The sequence below is a fragment of the Macaca nemestrina genome, chromosome 20, assembly GCF_043159975.1.
Source record: "Macaca nemestrina isolate mMacNem1 chromosome 20, mMacNem.hap1, whole genome shotgun sequence".
NCBI lineage: Eukaryota > Metazoa > Chordata > Mammalia > Primates > Cercopithecidae > Macaca > Macaca nemestrina.
The window spans coordinates 59,146,228-59,171,700 of record NC_092144.1 but is presented as its reverse complement, the minus strand read 5'-3'; the positions used below and the strand labels follow the sequence as shown (position 1 = coordinate 59,171,700).

General features: G+C 52.9%; 1 protein-coding gene and 1 long non-coding RNA gene across 3 annotated transcripts; one reads left to right on the top strand and one right to left on the bottom strand.

The window, feature by feature from the left end:
• The first annotated feature begins 167 nt into the window (after positions 1-167).
• Positions 168-25,297, top strand: LOC105478667 (glycogen synthase 1). 2 transcript variants are annotated; one of them, XM_071087402.1, is made up of 16 exons: positions 168-485; positions 2,026-2,207; positions 7,227-7,418; positions 8,533-8,718; positions 8,963-9,107; positions 11,708-11,825; positions 12,172-12,292; positions 13,224-13,330; positions 16,935-16,994; positions 17,090-17,168; positions 18,561-18,674; positions 18,949-19,075; positions 22,383-22,478; positions 22,697-22,860; positions 23,580-23,660; positions 23,809-25,297. In XM_071087402.1, exons 1-16 carry the CDS (start codon positions 368-370, stop codon positions 24,130-24,132), a joined length of 2,214 nt encoding a protein of 737 aa, XP_070943503.1. In that variant the 5' UTR covers positions 168-367; the 3' UTR covers positions 24,133-25,297. The 2 variants fall into 2 exon arrangements, with proteins under 2 accessions (XP_070943503.1, XP_070943504.1); XM_071087403.1 differs by lacking the exon at positions 2,026-2,207.
• On the bottom strand, positions 11,632-22,385 carry LOC139360412 (uncharacterized). Its single transcript, XR_011617769.1, has 4 exons — positions 21,966-22,385; positions 20,018-20,087; positions 12,834-12,931; positions 11,632-12,304 (listed from the first exon to the last, which is right to left on the bottom strand). It is a non-coding gene; the product is annotated as an uncharacterized lncRNA (long non-coding RNA).
• Positions 25,298-25,473: the final 176 nt, after the last annotated feature.

The window sequence follows — 25,473 nt, the reverse complement described above, 5'->3', positions numbered from 1 at the left end:
TGGAGCTCTCTGGGCCGAGGCGGGGCCGGGACACAGCGACTCCAACCCGTTCCACCAATGAGGACACGCGGAAATCCCCGCCCCCGGGCGTGAGCCAATGGAGCTGGCTGCGGGGGCGGCCACTGCCTCCTGACGGCTGCGAGGTTTCACTGCAGGGGTGCCACTGGGCTCAGTGACGCTGCGGCCGCCTTCTGCCTAGGTCCGAAGGCTTCGGGGCGGGGGTGCGGTCTTGCAATAGGAAGCTGGGCGTCTTGCAAGCTTCCCTTCGGGCGCCAGCTACTCGGCCCCGCACCCTACCTGGTGCATTCCCTGGACACCTCCAGGGTCCCTACCTTGAGGTCCCCGGAGCCCCCTTCCTGCGCCAGCCATGCCTTTAAACCGCACTTTGTCCATGTCCTCACTGCCAGGACTGGAGGACTGGGAGGATGAATTCGACCTGGAGAACACAGTGCTCTTCGAAGTGGCCTGGGAGGTGGCCAACAAGGGTGAGCACGCCAGGCGTCGGGGCCCTTGAAGAGAAGGACAGTAGTGGATGGGGGCCCGGAACTCTGAGTTGTAGGAGGACGGGGCTACTAGGGGAACCCTTGGGACCAGGGCAAGGAGGCTGTGACTCCTGTGTCCTTGAGGGGCTGGGAGGCCGGAGGTGGGTGGGAGAGGGATGGTTAGTTTGACTTGCGATGAAAGGAGGCTGAAAGCCCGGGTTCTGGGTCCTAGGGAAGAGGGCGCTAAAATGAGACTCCTAGGTCCTGGAGGGAGGCTTCCGAGAGACTAGATACCTGGGTCCTGAACAGGGAAGGAGACGGAGGGATGGGATTTCTGTGTGCAAGCCTGGGAAGCTGCCGGGGTTTCAGACCTGTGACCCTAACAGCATAGTCTAGGGGATAAAACTCCAGATTTGAGAGAGAGCTGACTGGGAGATAGGAGGCCTGAGCGGCGGTGGGAGCACCTGAGGACCTGGCTGCTTAAGAATAAAGATGGGACGGGCTGGATACTCTAATCCTTAGATCCTAGGGTGGGAGAGGCTTGCGGGCCTGAATGCCTGGGCTTTCAAGGAGCTGAGGGCCTGAGCTATTAGTTCCTAGGAGTAGAGGAGCCCGTGGCCTGGGACACGTGCATGCTGGAATAGGGGAAGGCTGGGAAGTCCTGAGTTAGTCAGGGGCTGGGCCCTAGGATGGGAGGGGCCAGGAGCCCGCATTTCTGTGTCTTGGGCTTCCAAAAGCTGAGGTTCTGGCCTTGGAGAAGGCTGGGGCTGAGATCCCCAGGAACAAGCCAATCTCACACCTCAAAGAGCAGGCTCTGGGGGGTTGTTTTGCTGGGTCTTGGAGGGGAAAGGGACCGTGTCTCCCAGGAGGACAGGGGGCCGATGAACACACAGCCGGATATGGCCAGGGCCTGGGCTCCAGGAGGGGAGGAGGCTGGGGGCTGGGGCTCCTGGGTCTGGGATGGGGTCATGGGAGAGGCAGGGCCCTGCATGTTCGTGTCCCTAGTCAGGGAGAGGAAATTGGGAGGCAGGTCGGCAGGGTCCCTGGGGGCAGGGAATGACCATGCAGGCTTCTCTTGGGCAATGCTGAGAAGCTGAATTGGCCATGAGGAGGTCTCCCTCATGGGGTTTTGGAGTGATTTAAACCCAGCTCCTGTGAGCGGGGAACTCGAGAACCTGGGTCCAGGTAGTCCTCAGGTCTGCCATCCTTAGAACCCCAGTACCTAATTCCCTCTAACCCAGGGGTCCCAGCCCCCAGCTCCTTCTCTCTCACACCCAGAAGTCTAGCCTGAGCCCCCTCCTCGCTCAGAGTCCTGACCCCGGCCCCCTTCTCCCTTAGACCCAGGAGAACTGCCCCCCAGTCCCCCGGTTCCCTTCATCCAAGCCTCCAAGCCCTACTCCAAACTACGGGCTCCCAGTCCCCTCTTCCCCCTGAGCTAGCCATCTGGGGCCTGAGTGCCCCCTATATCCCCGGCCCACCCCACCCCAGGCCCCAGAACTATGGACCTCGGCCGGGGCCTGCCCTCACACGCTTGGGCCCACAGTGGGTGGCATCTACACGGTGCTGCAGACGAAGGCGAAGGTGACGGGGGACGAATGGGGCGACAACTACTACCTGGTGGGGCCGTACACGGAGCAGGGCGTGAGGACCCAGGTGGAACTGCTGGAGGCCCCCACCCCGGCCCTGAAGAAGACACTGGATTCCATGAACAGCAAGGGTTGCAAGGTGGGACATGGCCCAGCCCAGGGCAGAAGTGGGTGGACAGCCTGCCATCAGGGTGGGAGCCACAGACAGAGAGGGGGCAGGGTGGACAGCCCTAGCCAGAGAGCGAGGCAGGCTTGGACACAGGAAGGAGGTGTGATAGGACACCCAGACAGATGCAGGGCCTGGAAGTGGGCGGGTGGATCCCAGACATGGGCAAATGGACAGACAGATGGCAAGTATGAGACAGACTGAGATGGAGATCCAAGAGGCCAAGGTCCTCACGCACAGACAGAAAAAGAGCAAGATGGAAAGACAGCCTGGTCGACATGGCGAAACGCTGTCTCTACTAAAAATACAAAAATTAGCTGGGCATGGTGGCGCGCGCCTGTAATCCCAGCTACTCGGGAGGCTGAGGCAGGAGAATCGCTTGAACCCGGGAGGCGGAGGTTGCAATGAACGGCGATTGGGCCACTGCACTCCAGCCTGGGCGATGGAGCGAGACTCTGTCTCATAAAAGAAAGCCAGTCAGGGCCGGGCGCGGTGGCTCAAGCCTGTAATCCCAGCACTTTGGGAGGCCGAGGCGGGCGGATCACAAGGTCAGGAAATCGAGACCACAGTGAAACCCCATCTCTACTAAAAATACAAAAAATTAGCCGGGCGCGGTGGCGGGCGCCTGTAGTCCCAGCTACTCAGGAGGCTGAGGCAGGAGAATGGCGGGAACCCGGGAGGCGGAGCTTGCAGTGAGCCGAGATCGCGCCACTGCACTCCAGCCTGGGCAACAGCGTGAGACTCCGTCTCAAAAAAAAAAAAAAAAAAAAAAAAAAAAAAAAAAAAAAAAAAAAAAGAAAGCCAGTCAGCCAGGCAGAGCTGGGGAGAAGTGGGCCTGGGTTCAGGCAGGAACAGGATTCTGGAGCCTGAAGTTCAAGTTCACCCCTCCACTTGCCCCTGTGTGTCGTTGGCTAATGGACGTGCTAATAGCATCTACCTTCTAGAGGTGCTAGGAGGAGGAAGCAGTTAATAAGGATAAAGTGGTTAGTAGAGTTCTTGGCATGAAGTTAGCACAGTGTGTGGTCAGTGATTGTCACTGTTATTATTATGATCATCATCATTATTGTTACCAATAGCCAAGCTTGGAGAGTGAGGGGGGCAGGCCGACAAAGGGAGAAGGGTGGATGGAGCCATGGGCAAGAGTAACAGACAGACTAGGGACAGAAGAGAGGCCGCCAGATGTTTCAGAAAGTCAGTCCTAGAAGGAGAGAGAAGCATAGAATATCGGGGAAGAGAGGAGAGGTCAGCGGACAGATCCACAGGACAGAATCTGAGATGGGCAGATCAGGGATTAGAGACGAGGGGGAGTTCCAGGGCCCCAGGATGAAGACGGAAAGAGACACATTGTTGTCCAAGGAGAAAGCCATCAGGCAGCAGGGCTGAGGGACAGACAGGTCCGGGCCGGGGACGGAGAGGCACTGTGATTCCTTCACTCATTCACAGCCGCTGGTTTGGGGTGGGGTCTGGAATCCATTCAGGCCCGACTGTGTCCCTAAGGGAACCCAGAGCAGCCCAGTCCCTTCCTGAGGGCAGCTGCTTCCCACGTGCTGGGGGCCTAAGAATATCCCCCCCAGCAAAAGGGCAGACAACAGCTGGGAGGGGGAGGGACCTCAGAGTGAGGCTCGGGGCAGGAGAAAGCCAGGTCGGCGAGGAGTGGGGCTGCTTCGCTGCTGTGGCAGCAGGCCCAGAACCAAGGCCGTAGTCTCAGGGAGGAAAGCCAACTGGAGAAATGTGGCAGAGGCAGAAGTGAGACAGCAAGTCTTAGAAACATGGCAGTGGCTAGAAAAATGCAGCCCTTGCCGGGCGCGGTGGCTCACGCCTGTAATCCCAGCACTTTGGGAGGCCGAGGCAGGCGGATCATGAGGTCAGGAGATGGAGACCATCCTGGCTAACATGGTGAAACCCCGTCTCTACTAAAAAATACAAAAACTTAGCCGGGTGTGGTGGCGGGTGCCTGTAGTCCCAGGTACTCAGGAGGCTGAGGCAGGAGAATGGTGTGAACCCAGGAGGCGGAGCTTGCAGTGAGCCGAGATCACGCCACTGCACTCCAGCCTGGGTGACAGAGCGAGACTCTATCTCAAAAAAAAAAAAAAAAAAAAAAGAAAAGAAAAGAAAAATGCAGCCCTGGCCGGGCGCGGTGGCTCACGCCTGTAATCCCAGCACTTTGGGAGGCCGAGGCGGGCGGATCACAAGGTCAGGAGATCGAGACCACGGTGAAACCCCGTCTCTACTAAAAATACAAAAAATTAGCCGGGCGAGGTGGCGGGCGCCTGTAGTCCCAGCTACTCGGGAGGCTGAGGCAGGAGAATGGCGTGAACCCGGGAGGCGGAGCTTGCAGTGAGCCGAGATCGCGCCACTGCACTCCAGCCTGGGCTGGGCGACAGAGCGAGACTCCGTCTCAAAAAAAAAAAAAAAAAAAAGAAAGAAAGAAAAGAAAAATGCAGCCCTGGGGCATGGACAGAGGATGGGCTATGTTAGAAATGTGCAGCATGGCCGGGCGTGGTCGCTCATGCCTAGAATCCCAGCACTTCAGGAGGCCAAGGTGGGAGGATAGCTTGAGCCCAGGAGTTTGTGACCAGCATGGGCAACATGGTGAAACTCCGTCTCTACTAAAAATACAAAAAATTAGCCAGGCGTGGTGGTGCATGTCTGTGATCCCAGTTACTCAGGAGGCTGAGGTGGGAGGATGGGATGTTGAGGCTGTAGTGAGCCATGATTTTTTTTTTTTTTTTTTTTTGAGATAGAGTCTCACTCTGTCGCTCAGGCTAGAGTGCAGTGGTGCAATCTCGGCTCACTGCAACCTCCGCCTCCCGCGTTCAAGCGATTCTCCTGCCTCAGCCTCCCAAGTAGCTAGGACCTCAGGCGCATGCTGCCACACCCGGCTAATTTTTTGTATTTTAGTAGAGACAGGGTTTCACCATGTTGCCCAGGCTGGTCTCAAATTCCTGAGCTCAGGCAGTCCGCTTGCCTCAAGCTCCCAAAGTGCTAGGATTACAGGCTGGAGCCACTGTGCCCTGCCCAGTGAGCCATGATTGCACCACTGCACTCAAGCCTGAGCAACCAGAGTGAGACCCTGTCAAAAAAAAAAAAAAAAGAAAGAAAGGAAAGGAAAGAAAGAAAAAGAAAGGAGAGACGGAGGGAGGGAAGGAAGGAAGGGAGGGAGGGAGGAAGGTGGCTGTGTACTACAAAATGGGCCTATGGATAGAGGAAAGAGGTCACAGGTGACAGATATGTGACGAAAGGAAGAGAAACAAGGCGGCAAGGGGAAGAAAAGTGGCAGCATGAACAGTAAGAGAATAATTACAGACTGGGTGCAGTAGCTCATGCCTGTAATCCCAGCACTTTGGTAGGCCAAGGTGGGTGGATCACTTGAGACCAGGAGTTTGAGACCGGCCTGGGCAACATGGTAAAACCCTGTCCTTACAAAAAATTTAAAAATTAGCCGGGCTGTGGTACCGTGTACCTGTGGTCCCAGCTATGTGGGAAGCTGCGGTGGGAGGATTGCTTGAGCCTGGGAGGTCGAAGCTTCAGTGAACTATAATTGCACCACTCCATTCCAGGCTGGAGGACAGAGCAAGACCCTGTCTCTGAAAATAAAAAAGGGCCTGGTTTGGTGACTCACACTTCTAATCCGACACTTTGGGAGGCTAAGCAGGAAAATTGCTTGAACGTAGGAGTTCACGATCAGCCTGGGCAACATAGTGAGACCCCATCTCCACAAAAAATTGAAAACTTAGCCTGGCGTGGTGGCCCACACCCATAGGAGGTGAGGTGGGGGAATTGAACCAGGGAAGTTGAGGCTGCAGTGAACCATGTTCACACCACTGCACTCCAGCCTGGGCAACAGAGCGACACCCTGTCTCAAAACAAAAAAGAAGCATCCCATGGAAGGAATTAGCATCAGAAAGAAAAGACAGTGGGAGATGCAGATGGTTGGTAAGAGAAATGTGGCAGCAAGTACAGAAACCAGGTAGCAGGTGGGAGAAATGATTTGCAGAGTGGTCAGACAGGGCAGTGGGGGCAGAGAGACAGGACATGTGTCATGTGTGGTTACAAGGAGAGAAAGGAGGCAGCGAGTGGGAGAAGGGTAGCAGTTATAGGAATTAAAAAGGAATTAAACTGGGTGTGGTAGCTCATGCCTGTAATCCCAGCACTTTGGGAGGCCGAGGCGGGCGGATCACAAGGTCAGGAGATCGAGAATATCCTGGCTTACATTGTGAAACCCTGTCTCTACTAAAAATACAAAAAAAATTAGCCAGGCGTGGTGGCGGGTGCCTGTAGTCCCAGCTACTTGGGAGGCTGAGGCAGGAGAATCGCTTGAACCTGGGAGGCGGAGCTTGCAGTGAGCCGAGATCACGCCACTGCACTCCAGCCTGGGTGACAGAGCGAGATTCCACCTGAAAAAAAAAAAAAAGAATAAAAAAGAAATTAAAGATGAGGCTGGGCGCAGTGGCTCAAGCCTGTGATCCCAACACTTTGGGAGGCCAAGGAGGGCAGATCACTTGAGGTCAGGAGTTTGATACCAGCCTGGCCAACATGGGGAAACTCCATCTCTACTAAAAATGCAAAAAATTAGCCAGGTGTTGGGGTGGGTGCCTGTAATCCCGGCTACTTGGGAGGCTGAGGCAGGAGAATCGCTTCAACCCGGGAGGCGGAGGTTGCAGTGAGCTGAGATTGTGCCACTGCACTCCAGCCTGGGCCACAGAGCGAGACTCCATCTCAAAAAGAAAGAAAGAAAGAAAGTAAGTAAGCAGGGGGCAGGGAAAATATTGCAACAGAGATGGAAAAAATGTGTGGCAGGAATAAATCATGCAAATAGAAAACTAAAGCTAAGGCAGCAAGTGAGAAATTAGCAGCAGATACGGAAACAGAAGGTAAGGGAGCTGAGGCTTAAGTCTAGACATCTGCCTGCAAATGGGAGAACCACAGATGCACACATATGTGAGGTTGAAGCCCTGAGCCTCCCTATGGTTCCACCCCACCCCCTTCCAGGTGTATTTTGGGCGCTGGTTGATCGAGGGAGGCCCTCTGGTGGTGCTCCTGGATGTGGGGGCCTCAGCCTGGGCCCTGGAGCGCTGGAAGGGAGAGCTCTGGGATACCTGCAACATCGGAGTGCCGTGGTACGACCGCGAGGCCAACGATGCTGTCCTCTTTGGCTTTCTCACTACCTGGTTCCTGGGTGAGGTAGGCCCCATCTGACACGTTCCACCCATACCTGAAACTACAATGACCATCAACCCCAGGGCCAGAGGCTGGGGTTTCTCCCTGGGCATTCTGGGAGCCATAGGGTCCTTTAATCCAAGGATTAGCCCTGGCCTTTAGGGACATGGACATCCAGGGCCCAGGCTCTACTCTCGATGCCAACTTCATTTACTCCAGTCTTCCAAGCGTAGGGATTCTAGCTCAAAGTGAGGCAGGCGGGCTTATCCAAGGAATTCTGGGAGTTGTAGTTCTCTAGTGTGATATTGCTGGGCTCAGCTCTCAGATGCTGCCCTGCATGCTTATGAATCCCCAGACTGACCTGGTTTTGACCCCCTTCTAGGTTTTAAAAGGCTCAAGAAGCTTAGTTTCCAGGCTGGATGCGGTGGCTCATGCCTGTAATCCCAGCACTTTGGGAGGCCGATGGGGGAAGATCACTTGAGGCCAGGAGTGCAAGATGTCCGAACCTCGTCTCTACTAAAAATACAAAAAAAATTAGTCAGGCATGGTGGTGGGCACCTGTAATCCTAAATCCCAGCTACTTGGGAGGCTGAGACAGGATAATTGCTTGAACCTGGGAGGTGGGAATTGCAATGAGCTGAGATCGTGTCATGGTGCTCCAGCCTGGGCGACAGAGAGAAAAAAAAAAGCTTAATTTCCCATGCCCTGGGACAAATAATTCAGGAACTGGCTGCTCCTGTGGCATTCTGGGAGTTGTAGTCCTTTTGCCAGTGTTGGGTGCAGACAGCATACCCTTGAGACAAGGGGTCTTTAGGGACTATGTCCAGGACCCGGGGACGTGAAAACTTCAGTCTTTCCAATCTTACCCTGCCAGGACTTAGAAGGCTGGCCAAAAGATCCTCAGTTCTTGTCAACCCCTGGAGGGGCAATTACTTGAGCCCAGGAGTTCAAGACCAGCCTGGGGTGGCTCAGGGATTTACAGGTCCCCATCCTGTCGGGATTGCTGCAGTGGGCCGCCGCCCACTCTGTGCAGTAGTGGTGACAGATTGCCTCTCCCCGAGTGCTTGTCCCTATTGGGGGTTGCCAATTCTCTTCCCGACACTCGTGGAGACAGCAGCCCTGTCCCTGTTGCCCACAGTTCCTCGCGCAGAGTGAGGAGAAGCCACACGTGGTTGCTCACTTCCATGAGTGGTTGGCAGGCATTGGACTCTGCCTGTGTCGTGCCCGGCGACTGCCTGTAGCAACCATCTTCACCACCCATGCCACGCTGCTGGGGCGCTACCTGTGTGCCGGTGCTGTGGACTTCTACAACAACCTGGAGAACGTGAGCTGGGACCGTGGCAGATGGGGGACTGCGAGTATGCCAGGGAAACCCAAAGCTCCAGGGGGCCCAAGGGGATGGCGCCCCCTCTTCTCCCAGGATCCAGGAGTCCAAGTCCCCAGACCCTTCCTACCTCAGACCCAATAATCCAGCCCCAGGCACCAATTTATCTTAGGACCCCAGTGTCTGGACCTCCAGACTCTTCTCCCCAGTCCTTCTAACCTGAATGCTGTCCCCTCCCACCCAGTTCAACGTGGACAAGGAAGCAGGGGAGAGGCAGATCTATCACCGCTACTGCATGGAAAGGGCGGCAGCCCACTGTGCTCACGTCTTCACTACTGTGTCCCAGATCACCGCCATCGAGGCACAGCACTTGCTCAAGAGGAAACCAGGTAGGGGCTGGGCTGAAGTCCCCAGACACGAATGAGGTAGGCAGCTGTCTATGCCAAAGCCAGTTGCTCGTCATCCCAAGAAACCCACTGTAAGTTAAAATAGCATAAACCGAAAATGTATTTTGGCTGGGCATGGTGGCTTATACCTGTAATCCCAGCACTTTGAGAGGCCAAGGCAGGAGGATCACTTGAGCCCGGAAATTTGAGACCAGCCTGGGCAACATGGCGAATCCCTGGCTAAAAAATTTGCCAGACATTGTGGTGTGTGCCTGTATCCCTACCGACTCAGGAGGCTGAGGTGGGAGAATTGCTTGAGCCTAGGAGGTCAAGGGTGCAGTGAGCTGTGATCGTGCCATTGCATGATTTGGGTGGCCCAGAGAGACCTTGTCACAGCCTGGGTGACACAGTGAGACCCTATCTCAAAAAATAAAAAAATGCATTTAATATACCTAACCTAGTGAACATCATAGCTTAGGCTAGTATACCTTAAATGAACCCAGAACACGTTATGTTAGCCTACAACTGGGCAAAATCATCCAATACAAACCTATTTTATTTTATTTTTATTTATTTATTTATTTATTTTTGAGACAGAGTCTCACTCTGTCGCCCAGGCTGGAGTGCAGTGGCACTATCTTGGCTCACTGCAAGCTCCGCCTCCCAGGTTCATGCCATTCTCCTGCCTCAGCCTCCCGAGTAGCTGGGACTACAGGTACCCGCCTGGCTAATTTTAATACAAACCTATTTTATAATAAAGTGTTGAATAGGCCGGGCACAGTGGCTCACACCTGTAATCCTAACACTTTGGGAGGCCGAGGCGGGCAGATGGGGAGGTCAGGAGATCGAGACTAGCCTGGCCAACATGGCGAAACTCCGTCTCTACTAAAAATACAAAAATTAGCTGGGTGTGGTGGTAGGCGCCTGTAATCCCAGCTACTCGGGAGGCTGAGGCAGGATAATCGCTTGAACCTGGGAGGCAGAGGTTGCAGTGGGCTGAGATCACACCACTGCACTCCAGCCTGGACGACAGAATGAGATGCCATCTCAAAAAATAAAGTGTTGAATATCTCATCAAAATTCAAAATTGGACACGTGGATGTGTGTAACTTTCACACCATCATAAAGTTGAAAAATCATAACTTGGCTGGGTGCGGTGGCTTACATCTGTAATCCCAGCACTTTGGGAGGCTGAGGTGGGGAGATCACCTGAGATCGTGTGCTCAAGACCAGCCTGGCCAACGAGGTCTCTCCAAAAATACAAAAATTAGCTGGGCATGGTGGCCGGCACCTGTAATTCCGGCTACCCAGCTACTCGGGAGGCTGAGGCAGGAGAATCTCTTGAACCCAAGAGGTGGAGGTTGCAGTGAGCCAAGATTGTGCCACTGCACTCCAGCCTAGGCAACAAGAGCGCAACTCTGTCTCAAAAAAGAAAAGAAAAATCATAACTTGGACCATCCTAAGTCCTAAGTTGGGGACCATCAGTTACCATTATTTTCCTAAAGAATAGAGAACTACAGCTCCCAGAAGGCTGTGGGGGTCGTGACCTGTATTTGAGGCCCTCTGACTATATACTCGGGAAGCTAATGGGAGGTATAATTTCTTTCATGTTAATTTCAGATATGATAAAATTCTATAATTGGCTAATGTAGATTGGTCTTATGAAAGGGAATGGAAGATCAGTGGACTTTGTTTTTGAAAAAGGTAAGGTCGGAAACTGGGCATTCTTCCCAGCCCTTGGTATCCCTTCTCAGTGAGTATAAGGTGAGAACTACAACTCCCAGAAAGCCTTTGACTGGTTAGCTCCATATGTTCCCAGAACTTTGCCCGAGGAGCTGACAGGGGTTGTAGTTTTTCGTTGATATACTTTAATTTCTGTGAGGAGAAGAAATGGTTGGGTCCTTGTAAGAAGCTTGGAAGTAGAGGATATATCCTAGGAGAAGCAGGACTTTGGGGATGTTTAATCATTTCCATCTCAGGGTGGACTAAGGGGAAACAAAAGAACTACAACTTTCCCAGAATCACCAGTGTGGATCAGATCCCTGGAAGCCATTTGCAGGAGCCGAGGAGACTTATACTTGTGCTTGTGAACCTATGCAAGTAATATTAAGCAAGAAGGCATCTCGGAGTCAGGGTACGTGTGTCACCAAGGGAACTGAGCAGGCATGGTGGTTCACACCTGTAATCTCAGCACTTTAGGAGACCAAGGCAGGAAGACTGTTTGAAGCCAGGAGTTTGAGACCAGCCTGGGCAACATGATAAGACGCCATCACTACAAAAGCTAATAAATAAATTAGCTGGGTGTGGTAGTACACGCCTGTAGTCCCAGCTGCTTGGGAGGCTGAGGTGGGAGGATTGCTTGACCCCAGGAGGTCGGGGATGCTATGAGCTGTGATTGTGCCACTCACTGCTCTTCAGCCTGAGCGACAGAGAGAAACCCTGTCTCCAAAAAACAAAAAAAAGGCAGGAGGGGGGACGTCGTAGGAACGCTATTGAAACAAAGAAATTGCAAAAGGCAAACAAAGAGTGTTTTCTTCATGTATTCATTCAACCACAACATTGAATGAACAAATAAAACATGGGACCCTCACCCCCAATCCCAGATATTGTGACCCCCAATGGGCTGAATGTGAAGAAGTTTTCTGCCATGCATGAGTTCCAGAACCTCCATGCTCAGAGCAAGGCTCGAATCCAGGAGTTTGTGCGGGGCCATTTTTATGGGTACGTGGGGCATATACCTAGGTCTTAAGAGAGGAGGGCGTTGGGAACCTAACCATCTAGGTCTGGGGGAGGGAGGGGACAGCTGGGGGCCCAGACTCCTGGGTCTGAGGGAAGGGGCACCTGGGTATTCGGCCTCCTTAGTTCTTGAGCGCCGGAACAATGGGCTGAGGATTAAAGGAAAGCCCCATCTGAAGAGAAAAACTACAACTTCCAGGAGGCCCCATGATGCCTCTGTATTACCTAAGACATCCTCTGCCCCCACCCATAGCTTCTGGGATTTGTAGTTTTGAGGCCAGGGCTAGCGGGTGAGGGCTTTGGGTTTTACCATGCCTTGTGGGTTCTTTAGGCATCTGGACTTCAACTTGGACAAGACCTTGTACTTCTTTATCGCCGGCCGCTATGAGTTCTCCAACAAGGGTGCCGACGTCTTCCTGGAGGCCTTGGCCCGGCTCAACTATCTGCTCAGAGTGAGGCCTGGGCTATGAGGGGACAGCGGGAGGGCAAGCAAAGCAGTTTATAACTGGGGAGAACAGCCAGTCGCAGTGGCTCATGCCTGTAATCCCAACACTTTGGGAGGCCATGGCAGGAGGATCACTTGAGCCCAGGAGATGGAGACCAGCCTGGGCAACATGGTGAAACCCCATCTCTACAAAAAATACAAAAATTAAATTAGCCAGGCCGGGCGTGGTGGCTCAAGCCTGTAATCCCAGCACTTTGGGAGGCCGAGACGGGCGGATCACGAGGTCGGGAGATCGAGACCATCCTGGTTAACACGGTGAAACCCCGTCTCTACTAAAAAATACAAAAAACTAGCCGGGCGGGGTGGCGGACGCCTGTAGTCCCAGCTACTCAGGAGGCTGAGACAGGAGAATGGCCCGAACCCGGGAGGCGGAGCTTGCAGTGAGCTGAGATCCGGCCACTGCACTCCAGCCTGGGTGACAGAGCAAGACTCCGTCTCAAAAAAAAAAAAAAAAAAAAAAAAAATTAGCCAGGCATGGTGGGTCACACCTGTAGTCCCAGCTACTAGGGAGGGTGAACGGGGAGGATCACGTGAGCCCGGGAGGCGGAGGTTGCAGTTAGCCGAGATCACACCACTGCACTCCAGCCTGGTCGAGAGAAAAAGAACGCTGTCTCAAAAACAAACAAACAAAACAAAAAATAACAGAACAGAAACCCAGGAAGGGAAGATGGGAGTAGGAAAGCCCCTGCGTGGGTTGGGGTGCCGCGAGGGGAGTATAGAGACCCAGAAAGAAGGGCAGAGTCCAAACGGCGACTGTCCTATAATTCTCCTTGACAGGAAGGGGTATGGCAGGATCCCAGCAGTCTTGGCAGAAAGGCTGGCTGGTCCCAGGCTTCCCCGACATGATCCTGGCCCCCCCCCGCTTTCTTTCTGCGCAGGTGAATGGCAGCGAGCAGACAGTGGTCGCCTTCTTCATCATGCCGGCGCGGACCAACAATTTCAACGTGGAAACCCTCAAAGGCCAAGCCGTGCGCAAACAGCTTTGGTCAGCAGCCCTCACTCCAGACCCCGGCCCAGCCCACTCCCAGCTGTGTACTTTGGGTCCTGTGTTTCTCCTAGAGTCTCAGCCTTTTTTTTTTTTTTTTTTTTTCGTTTTGAGACACTCTCACTCTGTCGCTCAGGCTGGAGTGCAGTGGCGTGATCTTGGCTCACTGCAACCTCCGCCTCCCGGATTCAAGCAATTCTTCTGCCTCAGCCTCCCAAGTAGCTAGGACTACAGGCACCCACTACCACACTCGGCTCTTTTGTTTTTTTTTTGGGACAGAGTCTCCCTCTGTCACCCACGCTGGAGTGTACTGGTACGATCTTGGCTCACTGCAACCTCCGCCTCCTGGGTTCAAGCAGTTCTTCTGCCTCAACCTCTCGAGTAGCTGGGACTACAGGTGTACGCCACCATGCCTGGCTAATTTTTGTATTTTCAGTAGAGACGGGGTTTCACCATGTTGGCCAGGCTGGTCTCAAACTCCTGACCTTGTGATCCGCCTGCCTCGGCCTCCCAAAGTGCTGGGATTACAGGCATGAGCCACTGCACCCGGACCTCTTTTATTTTTTTTTTTTCTTTTGAGATGGAGTCTTGCTCTGTCGCCCAGGCTGGAGTGCAATGGCGCGATCTCGACTCACTGCAACCTCCGCCTCCCAGGTTCAAGTGGTTTTCCTGCCTCAGCCTCTCGAGTAGCTGAGTGCCACCACACCTGGCTAACTTTTTGTTTTTATTAGAGATGGGGTTTCACTATGTTAGCCAGGCTGGTCTTGAACTCCTGACTTCAGGTGATCCACCTGCCTGGCCGAGGAATCCTCCCTGGGATTCCAGGCGTGAGCCACTTAGCTTTTTTTTTGTATTTTTAGTAGAGACGGGATTTCACCATGTTGGCCAGGCTGATCTCAAACACCTGACCTCAGGTGATCCAGCCATCTCGGCCTCCCAAAGTCCTGGGATTCCAGGTGTGAGCCACCATGCCTCCCTTTTTTTTGTATTTTTAGTAGAGACGGGGTTTCACCATGTTGGCCAGGCTGATCTCGAACACCTGACCTCAGGTGATCCAGCCGCCTTGGCATCCCAAAGTGCTGGGATTACAGGGGTGAGCCACTGCGCCAGGCTTAGTTTCTTTTTCTTTTCTCTGAGTTTTTTTGTTTTTTGTTTTTTGTTTTTTTGAGATTCTGTCTCAAAAAATCTCTGTCGCCCAGGCTGGAGTGCAGTGGCGTGATCTCGGCTCACTACAACCTCCGCCTCCCAGCGAACCTCAGTTTCTTCATCTGTAAAACCGTTCATTCACTAGCAACAGATACTGAGTATCTAGTATGTGCTGACTAATTTTTATATTTTTAGTACCAATGAGATTTCACCATGTTGACCAGGCTGGTCTCGAACTCCTGACCTCAAGTGATCCACCCTCAGGTATTCCAGGTCCTGGGAATACAGCTGTGAACCAGAAAGATAAGATCCCTTTCCTCATGGAGCTTGTATTCTAGAAAATCCTGTAGACGGAATATACTTTCGGGCAAAAATAAAGCAGAACTGGAATATGAGACGGGGTTGTCAGGACAGGCCACACTGAGAAAGTGTTATTGGGCAGAGACGAGGAAAGGTGGCGAGGGAAAAAACCCTGTGGGTATCTGGGGAACAGTAAATGCAAAGCCCTAAGGCATGATTGAGACACGGTGGGTAGGCCCATGGGGCTGGAGCGGCATGTCTCATAGAGAAGGGGTAGAAAGTGAGGCAGGATGGTGGAGCACTCCTGTAGTCCCAGCTACCTGGGAGGCTAAGGCAAGAGGATCATTTCAGCCCTGGAGGTTGAGGCTGTAGTGAGGCATGATTGCGCCACTGCGCTCCAGCCTAGGCGACAGAGTGAGACTCTGTCTCAAAAATAGAAAAAAGAAGTTAGGCGTGGTGGCTCACACCTGTAATCCCAGCACTTTGGGAGGCTGAGGTGGGTGGATCACCTGAGGTCAGAAATTTGAGACCAGCCTGACCGACATGGTGAAAGCCTGTCTTTACTAAAAATACAAAAATTAGCTGGGCGTGGTGATACGCATCTGTAGTCCTAGCTACTCAGGAGGCTGAGGCAGGAGACTCGCTCAAACCTGGGAGGCAGAGGTTGCAGCGAGCCAGGATCGCGCCAATACACTCCAGCATGGGTGACAGCTAGACTCGGTCTCAAAAAAAAAAAAAAAAAGTGGAGGCTGGGCGTGGTGACTCACAATCCCAGCACTTTGGGAGGCTGAGGCGGGCAGATCATTTGGAGGTCAGGAGTTCAAGATCAGCCTGGTCAACATGGTGAAATCCCATCAGTACTGAAAATATAAAAATTAGCCAGACATGGTGGCGCACGCTTGTAATTGCAGCTACTAAGGAGGCTGAGACAGGAGAATTTCTGGAACCTAGAAAGTGGCTGAGGTTGCGCCAGCCTGGGCAACAGAGCGAGACTCTGTCTCAAAAGAAAAAAAAAGAAAAACAAACGAGGCCAGAGCTATGGGAGGATTTTAAGTAGAAGAGTGACCGTGGGGTGTCATGTGACACTGCTAGTTTTACTTGTGTGCCTAAATGGTCCTTTTTCAGAATCTTACTTTCTTTTCGTATAAAATGGGGCTTAGCATTGCCATCTGCAGGACAAGTACAAGTCCTAATAATAGTTGACATTTCTGGAAGGCTTGCTATGTGTACTTTTTCACATGACATCATTGGGTCCTCATTGCAAACCTCTGAGGTTGATTCTATTTTCATCCTTATCTGAAAAATGAGTCACTGCAGTCAGAGAGGGAAGGCCACCAGTCCCTGACCACACAGCTGATGTCAGGCACGTGGGATCTAAGCCTTCCAGGGCCTGCCCCCTGGGTCCCCATCCTCCAGCTTGGAGGCCCCGGGGCACGGCTTCCCTGCTCACACCTCAGTTTCCTTGCTACCCTAGAAACCTAAGAGTAGCCCGGCATGGTGGCTCACGCCTGTAATCCCAGCACTTTGGGAGGCCGAGGTGGCCAATTACCAGTCAGGGGTCAGGAGTTCGACACCAGACTGGCCAACATGGTGAAACCCCATCTCTACTAAAAATACAAAAATTGGGCCGGGCGCGGTGGCTCACGCCTGTAATCCCAGCACTTTGGGAGGCCGAGGTGGGCGGATCACAAGGTCAGGAGATCGAGACCACGGTGAAACCCCGTCTCTACTAAAAATACAAAAAATTAGCCGGGCGCGGTTGTGGGCGCCTGTAGTCCCAGCTACTCGGGAGGCTGAGGCAGGAGAATGGCGTGAACCCGGGAGGCGGAGCTTGCAGTGAGCCGAGATCGCGCCACTGCACTCCAGCCTGGGTGACAGAGCGAGACTCCGTCTCAAAAAAAAAAAAAAAAAAAAAAAAAAAAAAATTAGCCAGGCATGGTGGCACATGCCTGTAATCCCAGCTACTTGGGAGGCTGAGGCAGGAGAATCACTTGAACTCAGAAGGCAGAGGTTGCAGTGAGCTGAGATCACGCCATGGTACTCCAGCCTGGGCGACGAGCCAAACTCTGTCTCAAAATAAACAAACAAACAAACTAAAGAAGCCTAATAGTAAATGGCAGCTGGTGTGTATGTGACCCTGTTGCTCTGCTTCCTCCAGGGACACGGCCAACACGGTGAAGGAGAAGTTCGGGAGGAAGCTTTATGAATCCTTACTGGTGTGAGTGCCCTGCCCTCAGCCCTGTGCCCTCCTAGGCCCTGACTAAGCCCTCTCATCACTCCGTTCTCACACGCATGCCCCTGCTTGCCTTGCAGTGGGAGCCTTCCTGACATGAACAAGATGCTGGATAAGGAAGACTTCACTATGATGAAGAGAGCCATCTTTGCAACGCAGGTATGGATTGGACCTCTGTGCAGAGAGATGGCAGTTCCCGGCAGCCCCAGCGGCAGCTTGCTACGCCAGCTCAGACCCCAGAGATTGCCGGGAGTGCTGCTTTCTCCTGCAGCCCTTTATTAAGGGATCTATTCTGAGATCCACAGAAGGGCATGTGCTGACTGGTACAACTTCACCTACGGAGGCACAACATGGTGAAATCCCGTCTGTACTAAAAATACAAAAATTAGCCGCGCATGGTGGTGGGTACCAGTAATCCCAGGTACTTGGGAGGCTGAGGCAGGAGTATCGCCTGAACCTGGAAGGTAGAGGTTGCAGTGAGCCGAGATGGCGCCACTGCACTCCAGCCTGGGCGACAGAGCGAGACTCCGTCTCAAAATAAATAAATATAATAAAAATAAATAAATAAGCTTCCCTTTGTTCACTGACCCCAGAGTCCCAGAAAAGCCACACCTCCCAGCAACCCCCGTGGCAGAATAAGCCACAGAAAACAGCCCACCCTAAGTGCCTCCCTAAGTGAAGTTGTACCAGTGAAGTGCAGTGGTGCAATCTTGGCTCACTGCAAGCTCCGCCTCCCAGGTTCCTGCCATTCTCCTGCCTCAGCCTCCCAAGTAGCTGGGACTACAGGCGCCCACCACCATGCCCGGCTTTTATTTTTTGTATTTTTAGTAGAGACGGGGTTTCACCGTGTTAGCCATGATGGTCTTGATCTCCTGACCTTGTCGTCCTCCCGCCTCAACCTCCCAAAGTGCTGGGATTACAGGCGTGAGCCACAGCGCCTGGCGATTGGAGGTGAATTTTCATAAGGAAACTACAACTCCCAGCAGCCTCCAAAGCTTGCTGCCATATTGGTACAGTCTCCACCCCCATTGACTGGGGATAGTTATACTTTCTTTGGGTTTCTTTAATGATAGAGCCCAGAGTAAATAACAAGATAGCTACAACTCCTCATAGTGCTTGGAGGTAAGGGAGTTGCTAACACTGGCATTGCCTCAAAGACAGCTGGGAATTGTAGTTTTTTTTTGTTTTTTTTGTTTTTTTTTTTTTTTATTGAGACGGAGTTTTGCTCTGTCTCCCAGGCTGGAGTGCAGTGGCCCAATCTCGGCTCACTGCAAGCTCTGCCTCCAGGGTTCACGCCATTCTCCTGCCTCAGCCTCCCAAGTAGCTGGGACTACAGGTGCCCACCACCACACCTGGCTATTTTTTGTATTTTTAGGGGTTTTACTAGAGCCTGGTGGATCCACAACTCCTAATAATCACTCGGGTTTGTTGCTCCTTGGCCTGGTGGCACTTGTGGCCTCCTTGGCTTCCCCGGGGTCAGCATGGCTCATGGGGAAGTAGGGAGTTCTCTGTCCCTTCCATGACCCCCTACCCTTCTTGTGGCTCCTACAGCGGCAGTCTTTCCCCCCTGTGTGCACCCACAATATGCTGGATGACTCCTCAGACCCCATCCTGACCACCATCCGCCGAATCGGCCTCTTCAATAGCAGTGCCGACAGGGTGAAGGTGAGGGCGTTTGGTCAGGGCTGGGTTGGGCACGGCAGAGGGAAGGGGTTGGGTCCTGGGTCTCACACACTCCATTCCCCCATACGTTTTATCAAATGCATTGCTGTGGTTAGAAGGAACCCTGGCTTCAAACAGACCTGGGTTTGAACACTGGTCCTGCCAAACACATGCTGTGTGATGCTAGACAAGCTTTTTACCCTCTCTGGGCCACCTTGGGATCTCAGGGCTTAGCTAAATAAGGCGCCTGGGCTGAGCCCTTCTTTTTCACTACCAGGTGATTTTCCACCCGGAGTTCCTCTCCTCCACAAGCCCCCTGCTCCCGGTGGACTATGAGGAGTTTGTCCGTGGCTGTCACCTTGGGGTCTTCCCATCCTACTATGAGCCTTGGGGCTACACGCCGGGTGAGTGTAGTGGGCAGGGGACAGCGTGGTCATGGCGTCCTAGTCAGAGCTAGCATGTCCTGGGGCAAGGCACTGGCCTTCTCTGAGCCTGTTGCCTTCTTGGCAAAACAGGAACAATGGTAATCATCCGTTCTGCTACAGTGCCTGCTTTTGTGACACAATAGCTCATGTATTGAGAAACTAGAAGACTGGATTTTGAGGACTAGTTAGTGTCAAATGGATATCACAGGTCACACTGATTTGTCCCAGTGCATGGGCATTTGGCCCCCCAAATAGCAGCAATGAAATGCACAATTCACAAACACAGCTGAGTGTGGCCAAGTCTCCTCGCAAGACATTCCCAGTGCCCATCGACTCTACCTTCCTCTTGTTGGTTCACATTAGCCAGTGTTTTTAAAGCTAAATAAGGCCGGGCGTGGTGGCTCGTGCCTGTAATCTCAACACCTGGGGAGGCCGAGATGGGCAGATCACAAGATCAGGAGTTTGAAATCAGCCTGGCCAATATGGTGAAAGCCTGTCTACTAAAAATACAAAAATTAGCCAGGTGTGGTGGTGCGCACCTGTAGTCCCAGCTACTCGGGAGGCTGAGGCAGAGAATTGCTTGAACTTGGGAGGTGGAGGTTGCAGTGAGCTGAGATCACGCCACTGTGCTCCAGCAGTGCAGTGCTCTGGGCGACAGAGCGAGACTCCATCTCAAAAATAAATAAATAAATGAAAGCTAAATAAGTGCCGTTTCCTAATTAGTAATTCAACAAGTCTTGCAAACTGTGCTGGCATGATAATTAGGAGTCATGTGGTCAGCCCTAATTCCCTTTTTCCCATAGGGCTTGTTTTATAGATAGATAGATTGATAGCTAGTATTAGTCTGTTTTTACACTGCTATATATAAAAAAACATCCAAGCCTGGGTAATTTATCATGGAGAGAGGTCTAATTGACTCACAGTTCCACATGGCTGGGGAAGCCTCAGAAAAGTCAGTCGTGGCAGAAGGGGAAGCAGGGAGCTTCTTCACCTGGCGACAGGAAAGATAAGTATGTGAGGGGGCGGGAAAAACGAACATTTATAAAACCATGAGATCTTGTGAGAATTCACTCACTAGCATGAGAACAGCAGGGGGGGAACCACCCCCGTAATCCAATCATTTCCCTCCCTCGACACGTGGGGTTACATTTCAAGATAAAATTTGGTGGGGGGGGGGAACACAGAGTCAAACTATATCATAAATATATATTTAATACTTTTTACTATTTGTTTGTGTTTTGAGATGGGGGTATTACTATGTTGCCCAGACTCACCTGGAACTCCTAGGTTCAGGTGACGCTCCTGCCTCAGCCTCTTGAGTGTCTGTTTTCCTCATTACAGGTGCACCCCACCATGCCTCACAGACCTATTATATTTAGTGCCTATTTTTGCAGTTTACAGAGGTTTTTAGAAACACTTAAATAAGAATTATAGATCAAGCCAGGCATGGTGGCTCACGCCTATAATCACAGCACTTTGGGAGGCCGAGGTGGGACGATCACTTGAGGACAGGAGTTTGAGACCAGCATGGCCAACATGGTGAAACCCTATCTCTACTAAAAATACAAAAGTTAACTGGGCATGGTGGCAGGCGCCTGTAATCCCAGCCTCTCAGGAGGTTGAGATGGGAGAATCGTTTGAACCCCAGAGGCAGAGGTTGCAGTGAGCCGAGATCATGCCACTGCACTCCAGCCTGGGCGACAGAGTCAGACCCTGTCTAAAATAATAATAATTATTATTATTATAATAATTATAGGTCAGGAGCAGTGGCTCACACCTATAATCCTAGCACCTTGGAAGGCTGAGGTGAGAGGATAACTTGAACCCAGGAGTTCAAGACCAGTCCGGACAACATGGTGAGACTCCGTCTCTATAAAAGATTTTTTTTTTTCTTTTGAGACAGAGTCTTGCTCTATCGCCAGGCTGGAGTGCAGGGGCACAATCTTGGCTCACTGCAACCTCCGCCTCCCAGGTTCAAGCGATTCTGCTTTAGCCTCCGGAGTAGCTGGGACTATAGGCAGGTGCCATCACACCCAGCTAATTTTTGTATTTTTAGTAGACACAGGGTTTCACCATATTGGCCAGGATGTTTTTATTTTCTTCTTGACCTCGTGATCCACCCGCCTCGGCCTCCCAAAGTGCTGGGATTACAGGCATGAGCCACCGTGCCTGGCCTTTTTTTTTCTTTCTTTCTTTCTTTTTTTTTTTTTTTTTTAGCCAGGAGTAGTGTTGTGTGCTTGTAGTCCCAACTACTTGGGTGGCTGAGGTGGGAGAATTGCTTGAGCTTAGGAGGTCAAGGCTGCAGTGAGCTGTGATCAAGCCACTGTCCTCCAGCTTGGGTGATAAAGTGACACTTTGTCTCAAGGAAAAAAAAAATAGCATTGGGCCAGGCGCACTGGCTCACGCCTATAATCTCACCACTTTCGGAAGCTGAGATGGGTGGATCACCTAAGGTCAGGAGTTCGAGACCAGCCTGACCAACATGGTGAAACCCCGTCTCTACTAAAAATGCAATAATTAACTGGGCATGGTGGTGCACGCCTGTAGTCCCAACTACTCAGGTGACTAAGGCACGAGAATCGCTTGAACCCGGGAGGTGAAGGTTGCAGTGAGCCGAGATTGTGCTACTGCACTACAGTTTGGGTGACAGAGTGAGACCCTGTCTCAAAAGGAAAAAAAAAAAAGGCATAAAAATCCATCAAAAAATTATAATACATTCCTTGAACTATTTCTCAAGGTCGTTAAAGGTATTAAACAAGACGCAGTAGATGCTCTGTGCACAGGGATACTAATAATGAGAGACCTTATCTTACCCCCCATCAAAATAGACTAAGTCCGTACGAGATACTGGCACAAGAAAGGATCTTACAGGTTGTGAACAGTTAAGTAGAATGATGGACCTTGGCCCAATCCTACAGGTTGTAAGAGTTAAGTCAAATGGACATCGGGATGCTCAATAAATTAGCATCCTTATCTCCCAACTATAGACTTTCCCGCATCCTGAGTCCTTGGAGCAAGAGCAAGTAATTCTTTTTTCTGAGCTTCTTAGCGTCCCCTCTGAGAAATAGGGAAATGCACAGCTTGGTTGTGGGGGCTCAGCGACGCTCCGGACAGCGACGCTCCGGACAGTGACGCTCAGCACAGCGACGCTCAGCACAGCGACGCTCCGCACAGCGCCTGGCACTTGGTACAGGCGCCGGTAGAGGGCGCTGTTGAGGCGTCTATTGCGATTAAGACGGTAGGAGATGGGGGAAGCTAAGTGGGTCTCTTTCCTGCCTTCCCGCAGCTGAGTGCACGGTTATGGGCATCCCCAGTATCTCCACCAATCTCTCCGGCTTCGGCTGCTTCATGGAGGAACACATCGCAGACCCCTCAGCTTACGGTCAGCGCCCAGGCCCCTGAGGATTCCAGAAGGGGGCTTGAGAGCCGGGACTCCTGGATCCTGGGAAGGAGGAGCTTGCACCCTTGGGGACCAGGGGCACCAGGAAATGGGGGGATTCTCGGGTCCCTGGGAGAGGAGGGGTCCTGGTGCCACAGAGTCCTGGAGACAATGAAGATCTCCCCAGGACATTTTCTGAACCCAGGTCCTGGCCTCCGCAGGTATCTACATTCTCGACCGGCGGTTCCGCAGCCTGGATGATTCCTGCTCGCAGCTCACCTCCTTCCTCTACAGCTTCTGTCAGCAGAGCCGGCGGCAGCGTATCATCCAGCGGAACCGTACGGAGCGCCTCTCCGACCTTCTGGACTGGAAATACCTAGGCCGGGTAGGACCCCCCCCGCCCCCCGCCCGCCACTTCCTACCCTCTTCTGGGAAATCAGCCGCTCCTGGCTCTGGGTCTTTGGTGCAGGGTGAAGGGTCTCATCCTACTTGTAACAGTTGCTGTCCCTTTAAGCAATGAACCAGGCCAATCGCGGTGGTGGCTCATCCCTGTAATCCCAGCACTTTGGGAGGCCTAACAGGGAGGATCGCTTGAGCTCAGGAGTTAAGAGACCATCCTGGGCAACATTTTCTTTCTACTAAAAATTAAAAAAAAAAATCAGCCGAGTGTGGTGGTGCGTGCCTGTAGTCCCAGCTACTGGGGAGGCTGAGGTGGTAGAGTCTCTTGAGCCCTGGAGGTTGAGGCTGCAGTGAGCCTTGATCAACCCCACTGCACTCCATCCTAGGGTAACAGAGCAAGACCCTGTTTAAAAAGAAAAAAAGAACATTGGTCAGGCATTCTCATTTGCATAAAGGTATGGCCAAAGAGGTGCCTGACTTGAGAATTCGGCCCCTGTTTGAGGGGTGTGGCTCAGAAACTATCCATTCATAGATCTGCTTATTTACATAAGGGGTGGAGTCAGATGGATTATTTGCATGGGACAGGCCCAATGGTGCAGCAGGGTATGCTCATCTGCATAAAGGGTACGGCCAGGAGCCCCATCATCTGCCTGGGGGTGGGGCCTGGCTCTCACGTCCTCTGCCCCCTCCCCTCCTTTCCCCTAGTACTATATGTCTGCGCGCCACATGGCGCTGTCCAAGGCCTTTCCAGAGCACTTCACCTACGAGCCCAGCAAGGCAGATGCGGTGAGTGGACGCTGGATTTCTGCTTAGCCAGGAGCTAAAGGGCTGGGGGTCCCTCCTGGAATGGGAAGGCCTAGAGGTGGCTGGATGCCTGGGTGGGACTGCGAGGTCCTCAGCTCACCCTGGTTTGCACCCATATTCCCGTATGCAGGCCCAAGGGTACCGCTACCCACGGCCGGCCTCGGTGCCACCGTCGCCCTCGCTGTCACGACACTCCAGCCCGCACCAGAGCGAGGACGAGGAGGATCCCCGGAACGGGCCTCTGGAGGAAGACAGCGAGCGCTACGATGAGGACGAAGAGGCCGCCAAGGACCGGCGCAACATTCGTGCACCAGAGTGGCCGCGCCGAGCGTCCTGCACCTCCTCCACCAGCGGGAGCAAGCGCAACTCTGTGGACACAGCCACCTCCAGCTCGCTCAGCACCCCCAGCGAGCCCCTCAGCCCCACCAGCTCCCTGGGCGAGGAGCGTAACTAAGTCCCCCCAACCACACTCCCTGCCTGTCCTGCCTCCCTGCTCCAGAGAGAGGATGCAGAGGGGGGCTGCTCCTAAACCCCTACTCCAGATCCGCACTGGGTGTGGCCCCGCAGTGCCCCCCCTCAGTCCGCCAAACACTCCAGCCCCTCCAGCTCCACTTTCCAAGTTCCTGCACTCCAGAATCCACAAAGCTGTGCCTTTCTCTGATTCCAGAGTGCATAATCCGCGCCCTGGAATCCCCTGGGCCTGGACCGCTTCCCAGAGGCCAGGAATCTGCCGTTACTCTGCGGTGGTGCCAGAGGTTTTAGGAAACCTGGCATGGTGCTTTCAGGTGTGGGGCTCCTAGAGCCCCCGTGAGGCTTGCAAATTCTACAGCACACAGAGCAGGCCACGCTCGGGCCGGGCATGCGGGCCACCAAGTGCTGGAAACCACGTGGTGTCCCTGCGAATGGGGCAATCAAGTCCAGAGCTGGGGCACTTTTCAGAGTTTGAAGGTAACTGAGAGCAGATGGTCCTCCATTTCAACTCCAGAACTGGGGCTCTGGGATGGGCTCATATTCTAGCCCTCCCCGGCATGTCAGAGTCAGGCTCTGCCTGGAGGATCCCTCCATCCGGCTCCTGTCATCCCCTACGCTTTGGCCAAGCCAGAGGTGGCAGAACCACTTGGCCGCTCATTCCTTCTGGAGGACACACAGTCTCGGTCCAGATGCCTTCCTGCCTTTCTGGCCTTTTCTGGACCAGATCCTACTCCTCCTTTCTTTATCTGAGATCTCCCTCCAGGGAATCTGCCTGCAGAGGACAGAGCTGGCTGTCTACCCCCACCCCTAACCTGGCTTATTCCCAACCGCTCAGCCCACTGTGAAACCACTAGGTTCTAGGTCCTGGCTTCTAGATCTGGAACCTTACCACGTTGCTGCATACTAGTCCCTTTCCCATGATCCGGAACTGAGGTCACTGGGTTCTAGAACCCCCACATTTACCTCGAGGCTCTTCCATCCCCAAACTGTGCCCTGCCTTCAGCTTTGGTGAAAAGGAGGGACCCTCATGTGTGCTGTGCTGTGTCTGCACCGCTTGGTTTGCAGTTGGGAGGGGAGGGTAGGAGGGGTGTGATTGGAGTGTGTCCGGAGATGAGATGAAAAAAATATACCTATATTTAAGAATCCCAGGTGTGGTCAGACATGAATACTTGGGCCTGGGTCTGACGTCCCCCCAACGCCACCCTTTCCCTGGTCTGAGCTCATCCTCCTATTCTAGAGACTTGGATTTTGCTGTTCTAAAATTCCAGTGTCATTCACGGAAGGTACCTCTGATTGCTTACTTGGGCCTTGATTTGCAAGTGGC